This window comes from Stenella coeruleoalba (assembly GCF_951394435.1).
Source record: "Stenella coeruleoalba genome assembly, chromosome: 13".
NCBI lineage: Eukaryota > Metazoa > Chordata > Mammalia > Artiodactyla > Delphinidae > Stenella > Stenella coeruleoalba.
This window is the reverse complement of record NC_137159.1, coordinates 69,361,548-69,387,602: the sequence shown is the minus strand read 5'-3', so window position 1 is coordinate 69,387,602 and position 26,055 is coordinate 69,361,548. Positions and strand designations below refer to the sequence as shown.

At 46.3% G+C, this 26,055-nt stretch overlaps 1 protein-coding gene across 1 annotated transcript in view; it reads left to right on the top strand.

The window, feature by feature from the left end:
• The window catches only part of DPYSL5 (dihydropyrimidinase like 5), an 85,993-nt gene that overhangs the window by 46,140 nt on the left and 13,798 nt on the right, over positions 1 to 26,055 (top strand). Inside the window, exons 3-8 of the mRNA XM_079941024.1 lie at positions 17,660 to 17,818; positions 19,812 to 19,991; positions 20,807 to 20,875; positions 22,577 to 22,621; positions 24,457 to 24,532; positions 25,533 to 25,689. Coding sequence (XP_079797150.1) covers positions 17,660 to 17,818; positions 19,812 to 19,991; positions 20,807 to 20,875; positions 22,577 to 22,621; positions 24,457 to 24,532; positions 25,533 to 25,689 — 686 coding nt within the window. The remainder of the gene's footprint in view (positions 1 to 17,659; positions 17,819 to 19,811; positions 19,992 to 20,806; positions 20,876 to 22,576; positions 22,622 to 24,456; positions 24,533 to 25,532; positions 25,690 to 26,055) is intronic.

Sequence of the window (26,055 nt, the reverse complement as noted above, 5' to 3'; positions counted from 1 at the left end):
CTCATCCTGGGGCTTTCAAATTGTTTCCTATGTAAAGTTTGTCTCTCAGCTGGATTGAAAACTTTGAGGGGCAGAGACGACAATTTATATTTAACTCGTGACTCACCACAGACTCGCAAAGATTAAAACATGTAGTACAATAGATGCTCAAGAAATAGATGAATGTCTACATAGGGTGGCAGTCGTGAGCACAGGCTGGGGTGGACGGCCAAAGTTTGACTTTCAGCTCCACATTTACTGGTTGTGTGATTTGGACGAGTTAATCTCTCTCTGTGTTTCAGTTTCCTTCTCTGGAAAATGGAGATTATGATAATACTTTATGTGTGTTGAGATACTACTGGTAAAGAACTTAAAATAGTACTTCATAGTTCCCCGGCAGTCTAGTGGTTAGGAATTGGTGCTTTCACTGCCGTGGCCAGGGTTCAGTCCCTGGTTGGGCAACTGAGATCCTACAAGCCACGTGGCCAAAAATAAAAAATGAATAAAAATTTTAAAATAAAAAATATATTTAAAAAATAGTACCTGGTGCTTACTAAGCACTATATGAGTGTTTGTTAAATAAATAGATCATGGGACTTCCCTGGTGGCGCAGTGGTTGAGGGTCCGCCTGCCAATGCAGGGGACGTGGGTTCGTGCCCTGGTCCGGGAGGATACCACATGCCACGGAGCGGCTGGGCCCGTGAACCATGGACGCTGAGCCTGCGCGTCCGGAGCCTGTACTCTGCAATGGGAGAGGCCACAACAGTGAGAGGCCCACGTACCGCAAAATAAATAAATAAATAAATAAATAGATCGTGATGACTGAGGACCAACCCCTGAAAAATCCATTTGTGAAGTTTCCTCACAGGCATACGTATTAAAGTGTTAGACATCAAATAGGAATTACAAAATTGGTTTCTGTCTCTACTGTCAGGGTTGACTGTGTGTGTTATAGGTTTCAAATGGAGCCTAAATAGTACTGGTGATGACTTCTAGATAATTTTCTTTCTCCTTTCTTTCTCTTAAAAACAGAAATATCCAGTCATAAACTCAGCACGTAGCAGGAGCTATTTAAAGATGTCCTGCTTCAAATCAGGTATCTCGTATAACAAAACCTTCCTGGCAACTTTCACTGTACATCTATGTTAATTGGCAGGCCAACATGTAGGCCAGGTTGACTCTTCTTAGAACAAATGTAAGAGAGATCTATCATTTCTTACAAATTTTTACATCTAGCATTGGAAAAAAATCTCCTATGGTGACCAAGCAGCTCCTCATTTCCTAGAATAAGAGTGTTTGCAAAGAATTGATCTATACAGCGAGATTACTGCTTTTTAAAACCTTTGGTTCAAGAATAGAGATAAATGTACCCTTGGTGATTAAACCCAAGCATCTTGGAAACCTTCCATATCTCATACTAGCTCTGCTTTTATACTCTCATCCAGCATCTCTGGGGTTTAAAAAAAAGATAGAGGAAAACTACATCGTGTATTGTATGTATACTTCAGTGAGACATATAGTATATGAATGATGTATTTTTCTTCCTCCTATTTCTTTTCGTAAAGACGGAATACTTTTTAATATTTCAAGAAATATTTGAATATGGCCTTCTGGAAGGCTTCAAAAATCTCAGTTGAAAATATCTCTTCTCCTCACTGAGGTTGCCTCCTATCTGAAGTGGCCATATTTCTGTGTTGAATGTCAGGTACACATCTTAGAATGGTTCACTGGCAGGTAGAAATGTGTGTAGACACTGTATCTTCTCCCTTACGTGGTTTCCGCCTCATTGTTCCCTCAGGTTATCCCTGTAGCCAACCATGTTTTTCTCTCCTTCTGATCCTTTTTTATTTCTTGTTAATTAAAAATTAGGTGCTGTAAGGATCCCTAATTAGTGACTATGTGAGGATAGAGCTGTAGGCCAGCTATAGTTAAGAACTTTCTCATTCACCGGTGTGGTTCTTTGTTTGTTTGTTTGTTTTGGCTGTGTTGGATCTTTGTTGCTGCGCACAGGCTTTCTCTAGTTGTGACGAGCCAGGGCTACTCTTCGTTGTGGTGTGCGGGCTTCTCATTGTGGTGGCTTCTCTTGTTGCGGAGCATGGGCTCTAGGTGCGCGGGCTTCAGTAGTTGTGGCTCGCGGGCTCTAGAGCGCAGGCTCAGTAGTTGTGGCGCACGGGCTTAGTTGCTCCGCGGCATGTGGGATCTTCCTGGACCAGTGATCAAACCCATGTCTCCCGCATTGGCAGGTGGATTCTTAACCACTGCACCACCAGGGAAGTCCCTCATTCACAAATGTTTATCTCTCACACTACACACACACTCACACACTTAGACACTTTCACATACTCACTGTCACAGTCGCACACTTACACACGCACTCTCACATACACACACGTGCGCTCACTCGTGCACCCAGTTTTAGAGCTGGACGTGCCACTGGAGATTAATGAATTCAACCCCTCATCTATAAATAACTTTCCTCTTTAGATTTAAACTCTCTACAGTGTTCTCAATACTTAAAAATAAAATTAAGCTTGATGAATGTTGGTGAACTCTGTTCTTGGGAAGAGTATGTACAGAATGAAGAAGGTCATGATTGGGTAGCCGAGGAAGCCACTTTTTTTTTTTTTTAATCTATGTGTTATGCTTTTTTTTTAAACAACTTGATTAAGGTATAATTGACATACAATAAGCCACACATTTTTAAAGTGTATGGTTTGATACACTTTGACATGTGTAGATACTGCAAAGCCATCACCATTAATATAATAAACATATCCATCACCGCCACCCCCCCCCCCCAGCCAAAGTTTCTTGGTGTCCCTTGTAATCCTTCCCTGCGCTGGCAACCACTGATCTGTTTTCTGTCACTATAGATTAATTTGCATTTTCTCACATTTTGATATCATGGAAAATACAGTATGTATTTCTTTTTTGGTCTGGTTTCTGACTTAGCATTATTAAGTGTTTGGCAACTACAGATAAAGCGACTATGAATATCTGTGCACAAGTGTTTGTGTGGACACATGCTTACATTCCCCTGTGTAATTACCTAGAAGTGGGACGCCTAGAATATATGGTAGGTGTACATTTAGCTTTTTAAGAAATTGCCAAAGTGGTTTCCAAAGTGGTTGTAACATTTTCTGTTCCTTCCAGGCTCCACATTTGTGCCATCACTTGTTATGGTCAGTCTTTTTAATTTTAGCCATCTGACAGATGTATCAGTGGTAGCTCACTATGGTTTTAATTTGCACTTCCCTAGTGTTGAATGTCTCTGCATGTGCTTATTTGCCCTCAGTATATCTTTGGTGAAGAGTTCACATCTTTTCCCTATGTTTTGAGTCATTGGTCTTGTTTTTTTTTTTGTTTGTTTGTTTTTTATGAAATGTAAAGAATAGGTAAATCTTTATTTTTTCCTTTCTAGTTTTATGGAAATATAGTTCATATACAGCACTGTATAAGTTTAAGATGTACAGCATAATGATTTGACTTATATACTTCATGAACAGATTACCACAGTAAGTTTAGTGACCATCCATCATCCCATATAAATACAAAATAAAAGAAAAAAGAGGGACTTCCCTGGTGGTCCAGTGGGTAAGACTCCATGTTCCCAATGCAGGGGGCCCAGGTTCGATCCCTGATCAGGGAACTAGATCTCACATGCATGCCACAACTAAGAAGCCCGCATGCCGCAGTGAAGGTCCTGTGTGCCACAACTAAGACCCGGTGCAGCCAAAATAAATAAATAAATTTTTTTTAAGAAAAGGAAAAAAAATTTTTCCTTGTGATGAGAACTCTTAGGATTTACTCTCTTAATGACTTTCACCTATAACATCCAGCAGTGTTAATTATATTTATCATGTCATACATTACATCCCTAGTACTTATTTACCTTACAACTGAAAAATATGGAATGCTTCAGGAAGCTGTGTGTCATCCTTGTGCAGGGACCATGCTAATCTTCTCCGTATTGTTCCAAATTTAGTGTTGCCAAAGTGAGCACTGTTTGTCTTCTTTTTATCGGGTTGTCAGAGTTGTTTATATGTTCCAGCTACAAGTCGTTTGTTGGGTACATGTTTTGCAAACATTTTCTCCCTGGCTATGACTTACCTCTTCATTTTCTTAACAATGTCATTGGAAGAGCAAAAGTTTTTCATTTTGAACTTCAATTTATTAATTCTTTTTCTTTCATAGTTTGTTTTTCGTGCTGTAACTGAGAACTTTTTGTGAAATCCAAGGTCACAAAGATTTTCTCCTATGTTTTCTTTTAGAAGTGTTATAACCTTAGCTCTTACATTTAGGTCAATGATTCATTTTAAGTTAGTTTTTATATATGGTATCCAGTAAGGGTTGAGGTTCAGTGTTTTTACATACGGCTATCCAATTGTTCTAGCACCATTTGTTGAAAAGACCATCCCTTGTCAAAAATCAGTTGACCATATACGTGTGGGTCTATTTTTGCACTCTCTTTTCTGTTCTTTTGATCTATGTATCTATCTTTACACCTATACCACAATGTCTTGATTATGATAGCTTTAGAGTAAGTCCTGAAAGCCGGTGGTGTAAGCCTTCCAACTTTGTCCTTCTTTTTCAAGGTTGTTTTGGCCATTCTATATCCTTGGAAGCAAACTTTTTTAGTGCAGGCTGTAAACCAAAAACTTAAGAGAACAGTAAACTCAGTGTATTAACCAAGCACTTGATAAACATTCTCAGCCCTTAGCAGGGTCCCTTTCTGTTAGCCTGAAAAGTTAAGAATTTTCTTTAGAATTTTCTAAAGTTATTTGGAGAGAAAAAAATCTGTGATGTGTGTGTGTTAAAAGGAACTTAACTGAGTGCTGGGGGTTCAGATGAGGTCCATGAGGATGTTCCATGATACTTGGCTACATATTGATCTCGATATGTTTTCTTCACATGACCCATATCTTTATGTATAATAAGTTGTGATGATGTCATAGGGAAGAGTTCATTCTGCTTCCTCTTGCTCCCTCTTTGTCTTACAATTAGAGTCAATGGAGAACAGAAGTGGGCCGGGGAGTTCTGAGCGGACTAGGTTAGGATAAAACTTACATGAACTGAAATTCTAACCACTGAGCTGTTGCCACCCTCTCCCCTTCCGTCTGTCAGGTTTCCATCCTGTTTGGTACCCTTTGTTACCACCAGGCCTGGGCTGTAGCTCTTTCCTGGTTTGGTGCCCTGACTCTCACTTTGCCAGGCTTAAGATAACTAGGACTTATATTCGGGAGAGCACGCTTGTTCTGAATCTCTAAGCCCCAGACATAGTGGCCCATCAAAGAGTCTACTTTTCCTGCTGTGCGGAAAATACAGTGTTCAGCCTGGAGCGTGTGGAGCCTCTCACGGGCTCTGGGTTCCCAGACCCCCAGGTGGCATCTGGCAGTGCATGGCTCTGCGTAGGACCTGCAGCTACGTTTCCAGCCGCTGTCCCCTCCAGGAGGGCTGCACTGCCCTGTCAGGCCCAGCATTTCTGTATCCCTTATACACGTATCGTGATCTTTAAAGCCCCCCTCAGGCAGGCCTTATTTTCCTTCCTTTGCAGGTGGAGAAGCTGAGTCTCAGGGAGTGAAATGCCTTTCCAAGCTAGCAAGTACAGGCATAGGCCTCCCTGCCTCCCAGAGCAGACGTCAGCGCGCATTCCCCAGCATGAGCACCTAGCGTGGCCTCAGGACAGCCTCCCTCATTCCCCAGCATGAGCACCTAGCGTGGCCTCAGGACAGCCTCCCTCATTCCCCAGCATGAGCACCTAGCGTGGCCTCAGGACAGCCTCCCTCATTCCCCAGCATCAGCACCTAGCGTGGCCTCAGGACAGCCTCCCTCATTCCCCAGCATCAGCACCTAGCGTGGCCTCAGGACAGCCTTCCTCATTCCCCAGCATCAGCACCTAGCGTGGCCTCAGGACAGCCTTCCTCGGCAGCTTGATAGCACTATTATCACTGAGCTTTGGGACCAAAATGAAGACTCGCCAACACTGGAGCAGATGAGGGAAGGAGAGCAGATGGGGTTACATGTGGTGTATTTCTGGATTGTTGGTAAACCCCTCTGGTCTGGCCTCTTTGGGCAGCCTGGACTTTTAATAAAGGTGGTCATGACCTGCTTACCTGTAAACTTTCCCGCTTTGGGATTAGAAGGGGCTTTGCTAAGGAGGAAGATGACAAAGGGCGTCTCCGGGCTCTATTTTAGAACGGTTTCCCCTGGCCCCCTGTCTTCTCAGAAGCTAGCAGCCACGTTCCCTCCGCCACATAACTCCCTCTGAGGATCATCTCCGGTCTCCATGGTAACTACATGTCGGGAGACAGGCTGCTCTGTTCTGTGGCTTTGTATTAAACACAATGATTTAAATTGGATGCTCGGCAGTGGAGATAATCATTCTGGATTAGAGAGACGCCTGGAGACCCTCATTTCATAATTTTAGAGTTGGCACAATGCTCAGGTTTAGCCCTGTAATTCAAGCCCAAGCCACACCCACCCCTCTGTTTCTAAACTGCAGTTAGGTCCAATTTCACTTGGGATTTTCTCCATCCTTTGACAGAGGAATCTTGGAGCCAGGGAACCCCGCAGTCAGACCAGGGCTATCTTGAGCTCTAGAAGGGGCGGCATCGTGTAAAGGAAACCTAGGGTGCTAGCGGCAGATAGACCCTCATTCAGTCTGGCTGCATGATTTCCTCTGTGCCCCATTTTTCTTATCTGTAAGACGAGAAGAGTAACCTCTACCCTACAGAGTCATATATTTTTAAATTTTCTATTGTGATAAAATATATATAACATAAAATTTATCATTTCAATCATTTTTCAGTGTACAGTTCAGTGACATTAAGTACGTTCACAGCGTTGTCACCACAATAATCCATTTCCAGAACTTGTTCATCTTCCCCAGCTGAAATTCTGTACTCCGTAAATACTAACTTTCCCATCCCCCACTCCTCCCAGCCCCTGGCAGCCACCATTACACTTTCCATCTCTATGAAGTTGACTATTCTAGATACCTCGTAGAAGTGGAATCATACATTTTTTTGTCCATCTATGACTGGCTTATTTCACTGAGCATAATGTCCTCAAGTTTCAACCATGTTGGAGCCTGTGTCATAATTTCTTTCCTTTTTTAAGGTTGGATAACATCCATTCTATGTACGTACCACATTATGTTTATTCATTCATCTGTCGATAGACACTAGGTTGCTTCCACATTTTGGCTATTATGAGTAACGCTGCTGTGCACACGGGTATACAGATATCTGTTTGAGTCCTTGCTTTAAATTACAGAGTCATTCTGAGGATCAAATAAGATAATAAATACGAATAATATTAGGAACATTGCACAAAGCAGGCTGTCAGTAAATGTTCATTTCTCTCCTGAACATGAGTTCAGCCTAGGTGGTAACTGCCACAGTGGTCCGATGGCTTCCGCGGGAGTGGTGTCACTTTTTGCTAGCTTCTGTGTCCCCGGGACATGCTAGTCTGTTGGGTCTGGGAATTAACACAATTCATTCCCAGGTTTAAAGGAAATGTCTTAACCACAGAAATGTGCATCGTCTCCTGATAAGAACCATGCATGCTTTTCCATTTCTCCCACCATTTGGGATTCATGTATTCCTAGTTCTAAAATGAGAAGATGTTAGGGCTGACGTATATACTTCCTTATCTGTTGTCTATTTTAAGTATACCAGGTGGGAGACCCTGAATCTGCAGTTGGGATTGCCCCAGGCTATGAAGCTCTGTGCTTAGTTGCTATTTGTTGGTATCAAATCTATTCTCAGGGTTACGGAAGAGTATGAGATTTGGAATAAAAATACCTGGATCCCAGTCTCGGCTTATGTCTCAAAAACTGAGATGGTGAAAACATCTGTCCAACACAGTGGTCATGAAGGTTAGGTGAGGGCAGCACTTGGCTGTGCAGGTGACCCTCTCCTGGAGCACTTCGTGGGGACCAGGTCTCTGTGTTGGTCTGCATCCCTTCAGGAGATTTTCTCTGGGTCTAGTTTCATCCCAAAGTTTCTATGGTGGGGGTTAATCCCCTGCTGCCCCGGGCCCCTCCAGGGTTGAGAATCCAGAGCGAGGAGCCATCTTTCCCTTTGCAATTAGCTTTCCTGCCACAAGGCCACTGCACAAGCAGCCCTGGAGACAGCCAGCACCTCTTTGTCTTCAGGAATTTGCCACAGAAGGGAAGGGGCAGCAAGAGCTCTTGCACAGCCTGGTCTGACCTGCGCCTGACCCAGCTGCTCCCCACAGCATAGCAGTCAGGCCTGTTCTTTATTGATGGGGCTGAAGGGAGGAGGGCAGATGGGGATTTCACACTGAATCCCTACCTTTCTCTCTCCCAGCAGCACTTGCAGCTGGCTGTGTCCTGTGTGCCCAGGGTCTACCTGTTGAGCAGGGGCCAGGCAGGCTTATATCAGGGCTTCCCAAGCAGATGCGTTCACTGTCCCTGAGACCGGAAGCCTACCCTGGTACGCTCGCATCTGGGAAGGGGAGCTTGGGTTTCCCTCGAAGACATCTTAACTTCTAGGGCAGCTCACCTCTTCTTGAAGCCAGTGAGCCAGGGAGATTGTTGCGCTGGTGACAGGGTTTTCTTGGCTTCCATAACCCCATGCCAGCCGGCTCTCCCTCCTGCCTCTTGACTCTCCTTCCCAGGCTCCTTCCGTGGTCTTGTCTGTCTTACTCCTCTCCTCTGTGGTTGCTTCTCAGGATCCTATGCCAGACTGCCTTCTCCCCCTCCCCACCTTCTCTCCCCAGGTGATCTGTCACTGATGACTCCCAGGCTTACAGCTACAGCCTAGACACCTCCGTGCACCTGCCCCAAACCCAACGCATCCACCACAACCCCACTCCTCTCCCAGGGACCCTCCTTCCAGGAACGGCGCCCCCATCCTCCCAAGCCAGAGTTTACTGGCTCGAGACCACAGGATTCCTCAGCGATAAAGCCAGACCTCAGACCAGGTGTGCCAGGCTCCAGAGTTCAGGCCTTTCCCACCAGAGCACCCTGCCTTCACGTACCATCGGAGAATCGAACTGTATTTCTAACAAACATAAAAGTTCAGATGTCACTCTAAGCCCCAGACAAGCTCTGCTGTGGGACCCCGCCCCATTTTTGGCTGTGCTGGACCTCCACCTGGATGCCTTTGTCAGTCCGTCCCTGGACTCCCCACTCCCTCCGCAATCCCAGCCTGCTCTCTCCGTCCCAGCTCCTGGCTTCATGGAACTGACCCCTTATAATATGGCAAGTTTCCTTCAGCCCTCCCTCGTGGATTCTGTAGTGCATTTCCCATACAGTTTTCTTAAACCTCGTCTTGGCTCAGACTGACACTCCTAATTTTCCCAAAACCTTTCCTCTGTTTTGCTAAGAAGTCTGGGACCAAGGACCTGGGCACCCTCAGCTCTCCTCCATGTCACCTCAGCTCATCTTCTCCTCTATCCATCCCCCTCCTAAATGGATGGGAAGAGACGTCCTTCCCAGCCTAATAGATATGAATATCAACCCTCAGTTTCCTCATCTGAATAATGGGGAGAATAATACATATTTCTTTCTTTTTTTTTTTTTAAGCAGAGGTCTTCTTAGAAGCCCATATGATTTAAATTTATTTATTTATTTATTTATTTATGGCTGTGTTGGGTCTTCGTTTCTGTGCGAGGGCTTTCCCTAGTTGTGGCAAGCGGGGGCCGCTCTTCATCGCGGTGCGCGGGCCTCTCACTATAGTGGCCTCTCTTATTGCGGAGCATAGGCTCCAGACGTGCAGGCTCAGTAATCGTGGCTCACGGACCCAACTGATCTGCGGCATGTGGGATCCTCCCAGACCAGGGCTCGAACCCGCGTCCCCCGCATTGGCAGGCAGACTCTCAACCACTGCGCCACCAGGGAAGCCCAATAATACATATTTCACAGGACTGTTGTGAGAACTAAATAGCCACAGAGTATGTGCTCAATGGATGTTGGTTATAATTAACAATTTTCATCTGCTCCATCCGTCAGCTCTGCATTAAGATTTCCAAAGACTCTCTTCCCTCCTAAATTTGGTTGTTCCTCTCCTGATACTATTTTTTCAGCCACGCAGGCATAAAACCTCCCCTGTTATTTACATCCTCTCCTCTTCTGTCATCAAACCTGGCTGCTATTTCTTCCCCGAAACAGGTTTCCCATATGTCATTCATCCCAGTCCGCAGGTTGAGGTCCGTCATCTCAGCACTGCAGTCGACTTTGCACTGAGCAGTCAGGGCCATGTTCTGGAGTCTGATTTTCATACCCAGAAGCCTGCTGTGACTACAGACATGTCCAGGGATGGGGGTGACCAGAGTCCTCTCTGTAAATGTGCTCCTAAACCCCACACTCCCAAAGCCCCCTCATCACCACCACCTCCACACACACAAGTTGCTAAACTTTGCTGATTGATGGAATCCAAATTCATCAAGGTCCACGCAGTTTGCCTCAGTCAAGACCAGATCTATTCTCTGTCCTCTGGCTGTGTCCCCGGCTCCGCCCACCTCACTTCCTACCCCAGAGCGTCTCATCCTGCCCCCTTCCAGCTCTCAGCCTGCCCATCCTACTGTGTCCTTCCCCTCCTCTGGTCTGTTGAACTTGATGTTGCCATCACCATTGAGGAATGTTATCTTGCGCTGCTTTGTACTCTCATTATTTTGAAGTCATTTCTATTAGAAATGAACGTGTTTCCTGTCCTGTTTGCTAACTGGACTCTAAGCGCCTTAAGGTACTTCTATCTCTCACTTCTTCCGGAGCATCTGATACATATAACACGGTGTGCACACTCATGCTACCTACCAGTTAGGCTTATTGTTTATTAACTAAAATAGCTATAATGGTAGTATAAATCACTAGTGTTTATTGGGCTCCTACTCTGTGCAGGTGCTTTACGTGCATTATCTCATTTAATCCTCATGGTAACCCCACAAGGGGTGTATTATTACTCCATTTTACAGATGGGGAAAATGAAGCTCAAAGAAATTATATAACTTGCCCAAGATCTTATAACCATAAGTGATGGAGCTAGGATTTAAACCTAGATCTGCCTGCCTTAAAGTCTGGTTCTTGTCACTCTACTATTTTGCCTCTAAATATAGCATTAATGTGTTTTAAAAATGGCAAGCTGGGGACTTCCCTGGTGGTGCAGTGGTTAAGAATCCGCCTGCCAATGCAGGGGACACGGGTTCGAGCCCTGTTCCGGGAAGATCCCATATGCCGCGGAGCAACTAAGCCCATGAGCCACAACTACTGAGCCTGCTCTCTAGAGCCCGTGAGCCACAACTACTGAGCCCGCGTGCCTAAAGCCCGTGATGTGCAACAAGAGAAGCCACCGCAGTGGGAAGCCCGCACACCGCAATGAAGAGTAACCCCCGCTCGCCGCAACTAGAGAAAGCCCGCGCGCAGCAACGAAGACCCAACGCAGCCAAAAATAAATAAATAAAGTAAATAAATTTTTTTTTAATGGCAAGCAGGTTAAGTGTGGGAAAATGTCCTTTTGCTAAGGTATATTGCAGATTGAATGTTGCCTGTCTCCTCTGCTGAAAATTCAAAGAATGAAGGGTGAGTTTTCGATATGGTGATGCTTAACAGTGAGAGCATTGCAAGGTCAGAAGTGGGACCATGCCCTAGATGAAGTAATAGAGGCTGGGACCCAGAAGGTAGGAGTGAAAAGTAAAAGGAAATTGAGAAGTGCAGTTAATTATAAATGTGCAATTTAGAGAAAAACCAGTCAGCTGAAGAATGAGCTCAACAGGTCAAGAAAAGGCTTGGGAGCTGTATGTAGCCAGAGGGACAGTGGGTGGTCCCAAGGAACAATCATGTGTCACTTGGTGTCCTGGAGAAAAGCTGGTTGCAGGGAGGGTTTGTGTTGTTTCGTTTGTTTTTCAGAGAAAAGGGGCATCTGATAAAAGGTGTTGGGGAGACTCTAAAAGAGGTTGGAGCAGTGGTCAGCATTCCAGCGGCCTTGAAGGGAATTATCGGAGAAAGGCTCAGGGTCCTGAGCCCCCAGTGCGAGCTGGATGAATTGGCATTGAAGCCAGCGTAAGCCTGTTAAGAGCGTGATCTCCCTAGATCAGGTCAATGTAGCTGATAAAAATGGACTCCTTGTTTAAATACTATTAAGAATTTCAAGATGACAGCAGAGATTAAACCAGGACAGAGCCAGTCAGAACACAGGGCACTGTGGGACTGCCCAAGCCACATACCCACGGAGCTGGTGTTGGCTGGTGGGCGTATGTTTCAGGATGAGAAAGGTGTTTACTGAGTGCCAGGCATGGTTCTAGGTACCATACATACATCATCTCACTTGACGAAATGCTCAGGCCCTTCTCTGGGGAGTCTCTCACATCCCAAGGAGTGGTGCTGCTTAAGAGCTGGCTTTCCTGAGGGCCAGAGAGCAGCCAACAATATCCCTGAAGGGCAAGGAAGTTATTCAGAGCAAGAGAGAAACCACTGATCTGGTTATTTTTTTTTTCTCTTCTACTTTGAGCGAGTATGAATAAAAGATGGAAGATACATTCAATGTGAAAAGAAAAGGAAGTGGTTCAGCAATTCCAAGAGAAGCAGATCCCTCTGAACAAGTGATGGCTTTCTCAACTGCATTAAGAAATGTCGAAACATTTGCATTGGACTTAGTTTACAAAGCACATCCAAATACTGGTTATTTGATTCTCAGTGTAGGATTGTTCCCTCTGTGAAGATTGAGTTGCCCTTAATCTATACATCTAGATACTCCAGACCCTGCTATTATGATTCCAATCACCTCCCCCCAGACACACCCATTTTCTGAGCACTAGTGTGAAAATATGTTCACAGGAAGTCCCTACGCCACCCCTAATGAAAAACCCCACAGATAAGCTCTGGCCCAAGTGCCTTCTCAGCAACAGGGTACAAAGTTTGTGCCTTGATCTATTGGTTCTTGGCCTTGGAGCCAGAGAACCAAGCCTTTCCCTTTGGGGAGCAGGGTGGAGGGGTAGAGAAAAAAACATAGCTACTGAGGACTCAGCAAAACGTGATTAGAGCCGCAGCAACGTAGAAGATGGTGAAGAATGACTCTCCAAAGATCTTTGTCCTGACAAAACCAGGAAGGGCCAATGCACTGTTCTTTCCAACGCTGTGATGTCAGCAAATAAATTATATCTGAAATTTCTTTCCAACTTGCTGAGCAGGTCCCTGGTCAATACGGAGACCCCCATGTGCCCACAGTGGTCTGATAACTTCTGAAGCATAAAGATGACATTTATAATAACAGGTTTAGGTTGAGTTCAGTACAAGTTCCTGCCAAGCATATGCCTGGAAACTGTGACATAAAATGGATTACCATTAAGAATATTGGTTTTAAATGTAAAATAGATAGCTAGTGGGAAGCATCTGCATAGCATAGGGAGATCAGCTCGGTGCTTTGTGTCCCCCTAGAGGGGTGAGATAGGGTGGGAGGGAGACGCAAGAGGGAAGGGATATGAGGGTATATGTATACATATAGCTGATTCACTTTATTATACAGCAGAAACTAACATACCATTGTAAAGCAATTATACGCCAATAAAGATGTTAAAAAAAAAAGAATACTGGTTTTTCTTAGGGAACAAGTGGATGTGACATGACTGGGCATCAAATAAACCCAGATTTACCCAGCGGTATGTCATAAATATCAAAAACAAAATAATGGTGACCCTTTGACATAGTAAAATTATGTTTCATATCCTGCCAAATGTGTATGATGCTGCTGCGTCTGTTGGTTAAACAAATGGTCCTAAAGTCCATATTAACTTAACAGTGAGAGATGTGAAGTCTCACATTCACAATAGAAATGAATGCCACATACACAGTGGGGAATGCTTGGCTGGACAGAAGTTTATGTCAAAAAATAAGGGCCTGGGTTGATAAATGGCCACTTCAGTCAGCCACCAGGCTCCAGTAGGCCCTAGTGTGTTAGCTGTTCCATGGTCGCGTCTGTCTCCATAAATGAATCTTAATTCTGTCAAATAAAAAAAGCAAGTTGCAAAAGGACATGGACAGCATAATACCACTTGTGTACATTTTTCAGATTTGCAAAACAAATATAGTAAAAGCATAAAAACATGGATGGGAGAAATTTACATCAACCTCAGGGTTAAGGGACGGGAATAGGATGGAGGGCTCCAGTTGTATTGGAAACATTTTCTTTCATTTTTTAAATTAAAAAGCATGTAAGGTAAATACAGTAAAAAGCTAACATCTGTTCAATTTGAGTAGTGGGTTCATGGGTATGTGTTGTATTATGTTCTGTACTTTTACTGTATGGTTGAAATGTTTCCTACATAACTTTAAAAGAAAGTATTTTAAATACATAAACATGGTTAACTAAATTTTAAGTAGTTTTAGTTTCCTCCGAATTAATTTTTTTATGTATACAGTATTACGAAAGTAATATATTCTATGAAATAAATTTCAGAAAATTAGAAAAAATAAATTACTCAGAATCCCATCATCCACAAACAGTCATTGTTAATGTTTTGGTATATTTCCTTCTATTTTTTTTTTCTTTGTGTGGGTGTGTGTGTGTTTAAACATACTTCTAAGTATCTTGGGGACACTTATTGAATTCTGTCTTTCTCACTCGTTATAGCATCACCCTTGTTCCACGTGAAGGCTTAGCCTCCATGAACATCATTTCTATGGATTCTTAAGATCTTTCACAGCTTCACTTTTCTTGCATAAAGACAGTTACGAACATCCAGCAGCCACACAGTCACCTTTCCTTTTGATTATCGTAAATATAATCCTTTTGAAAGCCTCCGGAACAGGATTGCATCACGCTCTGCTGTTGATTTGTACAAGGCTGTTTTGTGTGGAATGACAGTAAAAAGGTCTGTCACATCTGTGCTATCACATTCCTGCGAGGACTGAGCTTGTCAGCATTCATCCCGTGGGTGGGAACTGTGCATATTTTAGAAGCCAGCTCTGTGTGCATCTCGCCTGGGAGGAAAGCAGCACTAGTGCATCCGGCGTCTGGTCTGGGATCCCGAACCCGCAGCTGGGAAAGTGTTTACTGATCCCATTACACTTTTGCTTTGAGGCCTGGGGTAACAGCAGTAATGATTTTTCCAGATATTTGTATGCCCCTTCCCAGCTTGTGGAGGTTCTCACAACCACTGCCACCTGAGCTGCTGTGGGCCCCCAGCGGTGAGGTGCAGAGCAGAGCAGGCACACAGGATTACAACCAGCAATTGGGAAAGTCAGGACCTCTGCCGGATGCTTCTGACTCCGTCCAGAACTTCTCAGTTACTATGCTTGGACCCAGGCAAGAGGAGTCTCTGCCATGGGCTCTGGACTACAGGCAACTCCCCCACGTCTGCCCAGAGCCCACTGTCCCAATCCTGGACCACACTCTGGGGCCCTGGAATCCCCTGACAAAGGGCCTGAGCGCTGCCAGGCCTACATTAGCCTGAATCTGTCCTTCTGGGGGCCAGACCACCACTCTGTGCACGCCTAGCCCCAGGGTGGCATCTTGCAGGAGTGAGCAGAGCTTAGATCCAGGGGCTGCAGGACACATAACCGGAGTTGGAGAGTATGGGCTAGAGGCAGACGCAGAGGCTGAAGGCCAACATCCTCTAGAGTGTAGCTCAGAACTGCAAGCATTCTGAGAATTCTGAACTCAAGCCTGGCCTTCTGAGTCATTATGAACATATATCTGTTAGAGTGGGGAACAGAGTATACTCTGTGGAACAGTTTGTTAGCGTGACCTGTAACTTTTAACTAGAGATTCAGCAGGTAGACCTCCTTTTCTACTCTCAGAAGCCCACAGATGCTAAGAACGGTCTTGGCTCTCTTATTCCACCGTGCTGTCTCCATATTCCCTTTTTCTTCTATGCAAGTCTACAGACAGATGAGGGAGTGCAAAGGAAAACAATCTAGAACCACAGAAGTAAGACAATTTAGTGTGTAACATCCCAATATACCAGACACCCCCGTGTCCACACATAAAAGCAAGAAATGCATTTCAGGACAAAATAGAGTACAACCACCTGCTACGAGGGTGAATCATTCTGGCACGATCCAGCAAAATCAGAAATAGAAGCCAGCTAGTAAAGCTACAATCTGCTGCTCTTCCCCTTCTCTCCATCTCCCACATCACAATTCCTGCGTGTGAGCCTCAGAACTAGCACCCTCTGTTGGTTGCTTTAAGCTATGCAAGAAGTCAGGCCCCTGCGTTTCCCAGGACAAGGGCACTAGTCTCACCCGCCCAGCCAGGGTCAGCGTGGAAAATCAGTGTTGCAAGAGCTTTCATTGTAATTGTTGCTTGGCCGCTGAGTTAATTTTTTTTTCAGTCCCTTATTCTCCAGCAATATTTCTGATTCGTCATCAATGATTTAACCGAATAGAGAAGCATGAAATCATCAAGACAGTTTCATTGTGCTCTTTTCCTCCCATACAGAAAACAGAGATAAACAACTAAACTCTGAATAATGAAACACACATATTAGGACAAAACTTTACAAAGTGATGATTCTCTTGACTTTCACAGCTCTCCAGCAAGGAAGCTGGTCCCGTGGTATAGGTAAAGACTCTGTAACAGAATATTTAAAAAATAAATAAATGAAAAAATTTAAAAGCAAAAAGAAAAAAAGAGAAAAAACATACTTGACCTCTTGCATCACAGAGGTCAAGTAACCGGGCTGAGGTTATCCAACTGGGAGGTGGCATAGCAGGGACTTGAACTTGGAGCTGATTCCAGTCACTGTAGGGATCCAAATAAAAGCGTAGGGTTTGTCCAAATTTTAATTCCTCAGGAAAAGAGAGTCACCTATACTAAAGCCCTCATAAAGTTTCACATATTATGGGGCCTGTCTCAATTTTTATTTTAATAAAGTTTTTTTGGAGAACAACCCGTTAGCCTGGAATAGCCTTTGGGCAATGCTAGTTAGGAAGCTCATGGAGGTCACCCGACCAAACTGGTTTTTAAAAAAGTACGTGGGGGCAGACCTTTAATACAGATTTAGTAATTATTCCTGGGAGCATTGTTTGTGATTGCAAATGAGACCTTTTAAAGATTTCTTTTTAAGTGGTATCTCGTGGACATTGTGGATAGGATCATTTTTTCACTGACAGATCGTACGGGGACCTAAAATGCTCTATCTCAAACAAGACAGATGGAAATGAAGTTAATGTTCTTGGAAAAACTGAAGACAAAGACCCTGATGTGAAGATGCCTATAAAAACTTTGAATAGAATTGTTTCATGAAATGTGAGTGAATAAAATAATATAGTCAAATTAACATTTTACTATGGTTTACATATATATGTGTAACTAAAATAATATTATAAACAGACTTATATTACATTATGGTAGACATTTGATTACATCACCTATATATTCAAGTTGGTCAGAAATTGTCTGGGGGGAATCTTCTCATTTGGAAATATAGGCACTGGTAACACACTAAGTCGTTTTTCCCAAGCGCTGAGCTGCAACCCAAGATGAGGAAGAAGCAGGTTTGTGTGCTGGGTCCACAGTAATGATGAAGATTACACCCTGGCTCCTGTGTTGACAGCTCCTTACATTTTCCCAAACATTGCTGCACTTGGGCCTCCCAGCCTCTTGTGTGGGAGAGTCTGTGGCTGTCCTGAAGGTCCACCTGAGGACCCAGTGTCCCCACGTCAGCGACTTGGGTGCGGGTAGAGATGTGACGAGATTGCTTTTCCCGTCTCCCTCAGGCAGCACTAGTTGGAGGTACCACCATGATCATCGGCCATGTCCTGCCTGACAAGGAGACCTCCCTTGTGGATGCCTACGAGAAGTGCCGGGGTCTGGCTGACCCCAAGGTCTGCTGTGACTACGCCCTCCATGTGGGGATCCCCTGGTGGGCACCCAAGGTAACAGCACTGGGTGGAACCCCAAAAGAAGAACCAGTGCTCTTTTTGGCAGAGGGGCCATCTGGTGAGAGCCAGCTGGGGGGGTGATGCTGTCCTGCGGTGTGGAACACCCCTCCCACCTCCATCCTAACTCCTCCAAATGCCAAAAGAAAAAACACTTATGATTCTATACGGGGAGAGGCCTGTTTTGCTTAATTTAAAGAGCAGTTTTCCAGCGCTCTGACCACAAGGCGCTCAGCATGTCCTGACGCTCTACCTAAGGTGTCACTTATGTAGCAACCCCTAAGGGGTTGCAGCTGAGGAGCAAGCTCAGTAAGGGTCAGCCCTGAGGGTCACATCATTTTGTGCTTGGAGTGACAGCACTGAGGTCTCAGAACGGAGGGTCCCGTCCTGGCTCAGTGCCACCTGGTAAGAACGGATTGGGGTGCTTTTTTCCTGCTGGGCCCCAGCTCCTGCTCTGGGCACCCTGAGTTTGCTCCTGGTGTGTGACTCCCACTGGGCCCTTTCTCAGCTCAGCCTCTGTGCCCCTGGCTTTCCTGGCCTCCTGTTGCCCAGGCCCCAGGGCCAGAGTCCAGTCCCTGCTCCCCGATTCCCTCTTCCTCGTTCTTCCTGAATACAGATACACAGGCATGTAGATTTTGCTTCACTTCTGGAGTTTTACTGCTTCTTACCCCAGGGAAGCGACCTGGATATTCATTCTTTCATCAAGTGCTCATTAATCACCATGTGCCACTCAGTACTTGAGTGGGTGCCCCGGAATCTTAACCATAAATAAGCATTAAGCGATTTTGCAAAGTTCTCCAGCTGTGGATCCTGATCTAAAGGGCCTGGCTCCCTTCCGAGACAGTGACTTACAAGCCTGGCTGTACTTCTGCCCTCAGGCACAAGCCTTGAGCGTGGGGCTTACAGTCTCTTCCATTATATCCAAACTGGTGCTTATGAAAGGCCATGGAACCCCCCAAACTCACACATGAAGATCCCCCTCCTGGTACCGGCTAAAACGTACAGACCACACCGAATGTTAGCCATCCTTTATCTCAGATGGAAGTTTTGTCCACTTCGGACACCCTCCTGGATGGGCGACCCCTACCCTGAGCCTCTCTCCCTTCCCTCCTCCAGTGGCCTGGAATAGAGAGGGTCTGCTCAGATTCCCAGCAACACTGAGGCCAAGTCAGCTATCCCTAAGTCCCCAAAGGTTGTGGGGATTTTCATGCATCTAGAATTTTTAATTCTTTTTTATAATAACCAATTTTTTTTTCTAATTACAGATTTTAAAAATAGAAAAGAAAGGAAGCACATGATTCAGTCACCCCAACACAATCACTATTGTTATTTTCGCTTATTTCCTTCTGGTCTTTTTTCATAGTAACTCTTTCTCTTAAGTGAGCATTTTCCACCTGGCTGCCTGGTCTTCATGACCATCAATGCCGTGGCCACTTAATGTTCTGTCAAGTAGACGAATCACAATTTATTTTCCTATTGTTGGACCGATGTTTCTTCCATTTTTTCCTAGTATAAATAATGTTGGGATGAACCTCCTTATTCACATAGCTTTGCTTCATGTTTGGCTTTGTCCCTAAGTTAGATTTTCCCCAGGTCTCTGGATTTTTAGCATTAGTACGCCTTCTCTGTACACCCCTTCTGTTATGGGGGCGGAGGGAACTGGCCACAGGTGTAAAAGTCATTAGTGCATTTACCAATAAGGCTGATTTGGAGGCAGAAACACAGGACAAGCTTATGTGATAGGAGAAACATGCCCAGATCTCGTTTCTATATTTGTGTCACGCTGGACAGTTTTCAAAACACTTCCGCATCCATTTGCTCACGTGACCTCACAGCAGCCTGTGGAGTGAGAGGAGAGTGAGATACTGCAAGGTTGCGGGTGGTCATGTGGCGACAGAGCCACCTCTCCTCCGCGCTGGGCCAGCGTCTGCCAGTCAGCCTCTTGGCCCTCTGTACTCACGTGGCATTGCCTTTGCATTCTGCTCTCCAGGTGAAAGCAGAAATGGAGACCCTGGTGAGGGAGAAGGGTGTCAACTCGTTCCAGATGTTCATGACCTACAAGGACTTGTATATGCTTCGGGACAGCGAACTGTACCAAGTGTTGCACGCTTGCAAGGATATTGGGGCGATCGCCCGGGTCCATGCTGAAAATGGGGAGCTCGTGGCCGAGGCAAGGCAGTAGAGAATGTTGGGGGAAGTTGGGGGAGCACCGATAGAGACAGTTCTCTGGGGGATTCCTGACCACCCATGACCCTCCCTACAGGGTTCAGATAAAACAAATGATAAAAGAAAGTGTGAGATGTTAACAGCCCAGATGACAGATCTCTGTCCGAAAATCCAAACTCTTCTAGTGTCTGTAAAAACCAAATCTCTCTGTCTAGTCCAAAAGGGTTTCTAAGTCTTGGATGGCGATGTCTTCATTCAAATATGATACTTAAATTCCATTATCACAGAGGAATTTGGAGCACCTCTAAGAAATATTTTTAATGAGATGTGACGTACAGAATAAATAAGGGTCAACATTCCACTTTCCTGTACCTCCTCAGCGGACCTGAGGTATTATAGAGATCTTCTCACTGGTACCAAGACAGACAGGCCCCTTTGTACTACTGGGTCTTAAGTAGGATACTTGGGGTAAAGGTTAATCTAGGCATCTGTGGAAGCTGGAGGTTTAACTAGATTTCCAGTGAGGAAGTTCTGATTTGCAGATCAATAAACAGTGTTTGTCTTTAGTGTCCCAGGCCTGTTGGCTGGTGACTGAACTGTATTTTTAAGAGGAAAAGATATTTTCAATCATTATGAAGTGAGACTCAGGGGGTCCCTGTCCTAATCCTGCCCTCGTTCTAAGATGGGTATTACAGAAGTGAGAAAAGCAGCAAACCTATTGGAATGGGCTGTGCTGAAAATATTTTACTGTCCCTTGGGTTCAGTATTTTTCTGTATCTCTATGATTCTCTCAATTTTCTTTCTTTTGCTCTTATTCAGGGTGCAAAGGAGGCGCTAGATTTGGGTATCACAGGCCCAGAAGGAATTGAGATCAGCCGTCCAGAGGAGGTGAGGAAGATATCCGTGTTCTTTGTCATCATCTTTCCTATAGATTCACAGAACTTTTAGGATAGAAGAGTCATCGGTAAATACGAGTTGCATGGTATTGCTTTCTTCATGGGTGAAATTCCTATCTGGAAGCTTCCCAGGGAACAACTTCCTCCATGCTACGGCCGACCTGCCCTTCAGCTTCCTTGGGGAAGACAACTTTGGGGAAACAGACCCACCTCACTGGGGGCTGATTTCAAGGGTCTGAGGGAGGCCATGTGAACATGCCAGGGGTTGCTTTGGCCAAAATTGAATCGGGAGAGAAAAGACAGACTGAAAGGGCCTTTAGATGTTAGAAGAAATTCCAAACTATAAGCCAGTGAGTTGCCATTTTGGGGCTGAGATCCCTTTGAGCATCTGTGGAAAACTTTGGACCCTTCCCACCAGAAACGAGAGGCTCGTGCGTGTCTGTGCTCTTACCCCCTCTTCCTATTCGTTGCTGAGATGGTGACTAAGCCCTGCTCTCCCTCTGCCCTCTGGTTTTATCCTTGCACGGTTTTGCAGGGTGTCGACACAAATGCCCCCAGGTCCCCCTTGCTGAAGAATTCGGCTTTGGAGGATCACATTAGATAAATAACGTGTTCTTGCCCTATGACCCTGTTCGGACATGCCTTACTAGTGGTGAGGGGAGAGCTATTTTCCATTTCTTCAAAGCCTTAAATGCAGAGTGGTGGTTGGATGTCCATGAGGGACTGATGGGGAGGCCTTGGGGGACGAGGAGCTGGAGACAGGATGTGATGGTTCTGTCATCAGACAGGAACCAAGTCAGCCTACAGTGGGTCAGCCTGGTGTGGGCGGGGGTCCCACCTTACTCCTGCCGTGGGTTTGTCTCTGTCTGCGAGAGCGCTTGAATATAGCTCCTGTTTGGGCACCTCAGAGTTGATAGAGAAAGACACACCAGCTTCAACAAGGCACTCAGAGTGCCTGGGAGAAGAGGGGTGGGGGATGCGCACAGGACTGGGCTTTGTGGAGTTCTATGAGGGGAAGAGAGCGGTGCTGACCGTAGTGGCAGTAATAGCAAGAATACCACCTTCACCATCTACTGATTAAAGGGGACATCTAAGGAGGTTTTGCTCCCCAGGGACATTTGGCAATGTCCAGAGATATTTTGGGTTATCCCAACCTGGGGGAGGATGTTACTGGCATCTACTAGGTCGAGGTGAAGGGTGCTCCCAAAGAGCCTGCAGTGTCTGTTCAGCCCCTTCCACAAAGGATTATCTCACCCCAAATGCCGCTAGTGCCGAGGTTCAGAAATCCCGATCCAGGCCAATCTTCAGCTTGAAATCAATCAGTGTTATTCCTTTGCTACAGTTCTGAGATGGCTGTGGAGAGAATGCACCAGAAACCAGGGAGAGATGTGACTGCAGGTTTTCGTTTGTTCTTGTTTTGTCGTCTTTTAATTAAGCCCTGAGTAGCATCCAGCAAAGACGTGCCTAGAGCCCTAAGTCCCGGGGTTCTCTCAGTGTGAGCAGAGGTGGTTGGAGCTTGGTGCCCCTGCCCAGGGTTTCCCCCCGAGCCAGCCCCTGTGGGTGCTGTTTGTCCCTCCAGCTCTGAGTCAGACATTCCAGCACTTTCTGCGTACGAGGTGGGGTGTCAGGGAGATGTAAGCTTGCTTAGGGAGATGGTGAAGCTTGTTTTCTTCCTGTCCTCTGTTTCTAACAGGTGGAGGCAGAAGCCACTCACCGAGTTATCACCATTGCAAACAGAGTAAGTAGACCCCAGCTCACCCTCAGCCCATTCTCAACTCTGGGGTCAGAACCCAGCCTGTACAGTAGAGTCCCATCCTGCTCTGGGTGCCAGCCCCATGCCTGGCTCCCAGGACCGCCAATGAACACCGTTTGCTGAATGAACAACACCGTTGCTATTCCCACAGACCTGGCAGGAGTCCTCCCTGCCACCGGCTCTCCATTCTACCCTGCTGATCTTGCTGAGACCTGGTTCATTGCTCAAATGGAAATGCCTCCCAGCAGAGGCAGGGCAAGGTGGGGACCACAGAGCCTCATGGCAGCTGGAATCTGTTCCTTGTAGAGGAGCAGAGAGACGTTTGCTTAGAGAATCATGATTCGAACCTCCGCCTCTGGGCCATTCATGATTTTTCCTTGGTATGGTTCAGGGTAAGGGGGCGCTGATGCAGTGTGGTGGTGGGAATGAGCACACACCTTGGGGCCTTGACCAAAGACAAGCTTCCAGTCCCACGCAAGTCAATCAACCACTCCGAGAGACTATTTTATTATCTAAAATTGGAATGATAATATCACCCACTCTTCACAGGACGGTTGTGAGGATCAAAGGAGTCGTGGAAGGAAAAGCACTTTAAAAACAGGAGAACACTGTACCAAGATCCTTTCTCCTCCTAAACCATCATTAAGTGTTCTATTTGCTCAGATAATCTGAACTCTAGTTTTCTAAGTGTGGTCTCTGGACCAGCTGCATCAACATCATTTGTTAGAAATAGGAACTCAGAAATGCAAATGCTCAGGCCTGTTCAGACCCACTGAATCAGAAACTGGGGGTGACGCCCAGCAACTTGTGTTTTAACAAGCCCGCTAATGATCCTAATGGGCGCTAACACTTAAGAACTTCTCCTCCAGAAAGACCTAGGCTACCCTGAAGGCTGTGAGCTGAGGATGTGGTGTTAGGAACGCCAGGGGAACACAGAGGTTGGAGGTCCAGTTGGTCTCAGCATTAGTCAGGAAACTTGTGCCAAGCACATCAAATGCCAGGCCAGCCCCTAAATTCTCTATCCTCCTAATGTGACAGGCAAAGAAGGCATTAGAATAACATTTGGGAAAACAGTTTCCCATTAGCCCTTTGCAAGTCCAGGAGCTGGACAAGGACATTGTTTTACTGTCGTAACAATAGTTACGCTATCAATTACTTCCTGATGGAAACTTACCCCAGAATTAGGAAAGATCTGAATAACAGAAGGGCAGCTCCTCGTTTTCTTAGTTCAAACACATGCCCAGAGAAGTGAAGCCGTGGACCGTGGTCACACAGCTTGATAGAGGAAAAGCCAATCAGTGTTATAATCCAGGTGTCCATTTGCAAGACCGGTCCTGTCTGGTGCAGACTGTGAGCCCCAAACCTCTTGTGTATTGTTTCTTCTCCAGGGTACATTCTGTCTACTGATAAAGCAGCCCTCAGATGGCAGACATCATCATTTTAGATATGGGATATAATACACAACTGTCTCTAGGTCATCACGTTCATGAATAGGAAATGAAGAGTCCCTCATTTCAAGTTGTAAATAGTCTAGGTGTTGGCTGGTAGAAAATGTGAGGTTCAGCACTTGGCATCTTGCCCTGATGTCCCCCTGCTGGGCTCTGGTGCTGGGCGCTGCCTGTCCCCTCCTTGTTTCGTGGGGCTCCCCAGCCTGCAGCCACCAGCCCTGCATTCCCAGCAGAAGACCGCCACCCTGAGGGGAGTGCTAAGCGATGCAGGGGGCGGCGCTGGGGCCAGGACTGGGCTGGTCCGGTCACCTTGGTCCTTGTTAGGTTATGGGGTTGATGCTCTCTCCTTCCCACCGTGTTTCCCGTCCTTAGACTCACTGTCCCATCTACCTGGTCAACGTGTCCAGCATCTCGGCCGGTGACGTTATTGCAGCTGCTAAGATGCAAGGTGAGTCCGTAGGCTGGGCTGAGCAGCGCCCATGTGTGGTGGGGCCCAGCAGCTCCATGCACTTCCCAGCCCGGCTCCTGGGGCCAGGCGCTGAGCCTGCCTTTCCCTTTCCTCTCTGGCTGTCTTCCTCACAAGCACCCTGCACTGGCCTGGGTTCAGGGCATTAGCACCAGTGTTTCCCTCTGCACATTTGTTTGCATAACAGCTTTACAGAAGTGTCCGTCACCTCTCCTGGGTCTGGTAAAATTTTCCAAGTTTTCAATCAACTCATTAACTGGTATTTTTTTCAGTCTCTTGGGTTTTGCTAGTGGTTGCGTTGGTAACCAACATGAAATCCTGGACCAGTTCCAACGGGCATTTCAGGGGGGAAATGCCTGGGAAGTCCCTGGAGAAACGACACTGTGAGGGCCCAGCGTCCCTTTCAGGAACTCAGTGTACCAGCCCCAGGGCACCTGTGTTGTCGGAGCACCTGGCAGCCCCTGAAGGCTTTGTACGGCTCGGGGTGCCAGTGAGGGCCCAGTAACAGGAGAAACAGGTCACGGTCACAAACCTGAGGATATAAATTGGGAGCAAGGGCCTTCAGCCTTCCCACCACATTGCCCTCCAAATCCTGCCTCTTGCTTCTTCAGCGGGACCCCCTTCGCCGTCTCTCCTGCGCTGTCGTTCCAGTCTCCCACCTCCGTCTCCCTGCCCTCTATCCCCTGCTACGGTGCCACCCCCAGTTTTCTCCTGAAGCTGCTCCCGGCAGCCGCCTGCTCAGGAAACAGATGAGTGCTGCCCCGCCTCGGCGCCCTCGCCCTTCTGTTCTTGCCAGCAGTCAGCACGGGGACAGAGAACAGTCTGACCTTGACCCCAGCTGTGCCCTCAAATGCCCAGCTGAGCTCGGGCAAGTCCCTTCCTCTCTGACTTCAGCTCCTTCACCTGCCTCGTGAGAGGCTCAGACCAACGATCTCCCAGGTTCACTGGCCTCCTGGTGATGGTTTGAACCCTCTTCTTTCAGGGAAGGTCGTGCTGGCCGAGACCACCACCGCGCACGCCACACTGACGGGCTTACATTACTACCACCAGGACTGGTCCCATGCAGCCGCCTACGTCACGGTGCCTCCCCTGAGACTGGACACCAACACCTCAACCTACCTCATGAGCCTGCTGGCCAAGTAAGGTGTTTCAGCAGGACCACGGCGCGGCATTATCTCACAACGTGCGCCGTTCCGGGAATTTGTAGATCTTTGAGGTGATATCGTAGAGGCCCCAAACCTGACCTAAGTTTGATTTCGTCGTGTCCAGAGGAGGGTTTTTGCTTTTGTTAGCTTCTCCATGCAGCTCCTATCACCACTTGATTCGGATGAGAGCTTCTGAGGTGACGAGTAAAGAGCGTATATAAAACTGTGAACAGTGGCTATTCAGAATTTCAAAGGATATTGACACCTTACACTGGAGGCCACTGGGGAACTATAGGATGTGGTCTCTGACTTACCCTAGAAAATCTGTGCCTCTTTCTATCTCTCGTCTTTCTTCACCTC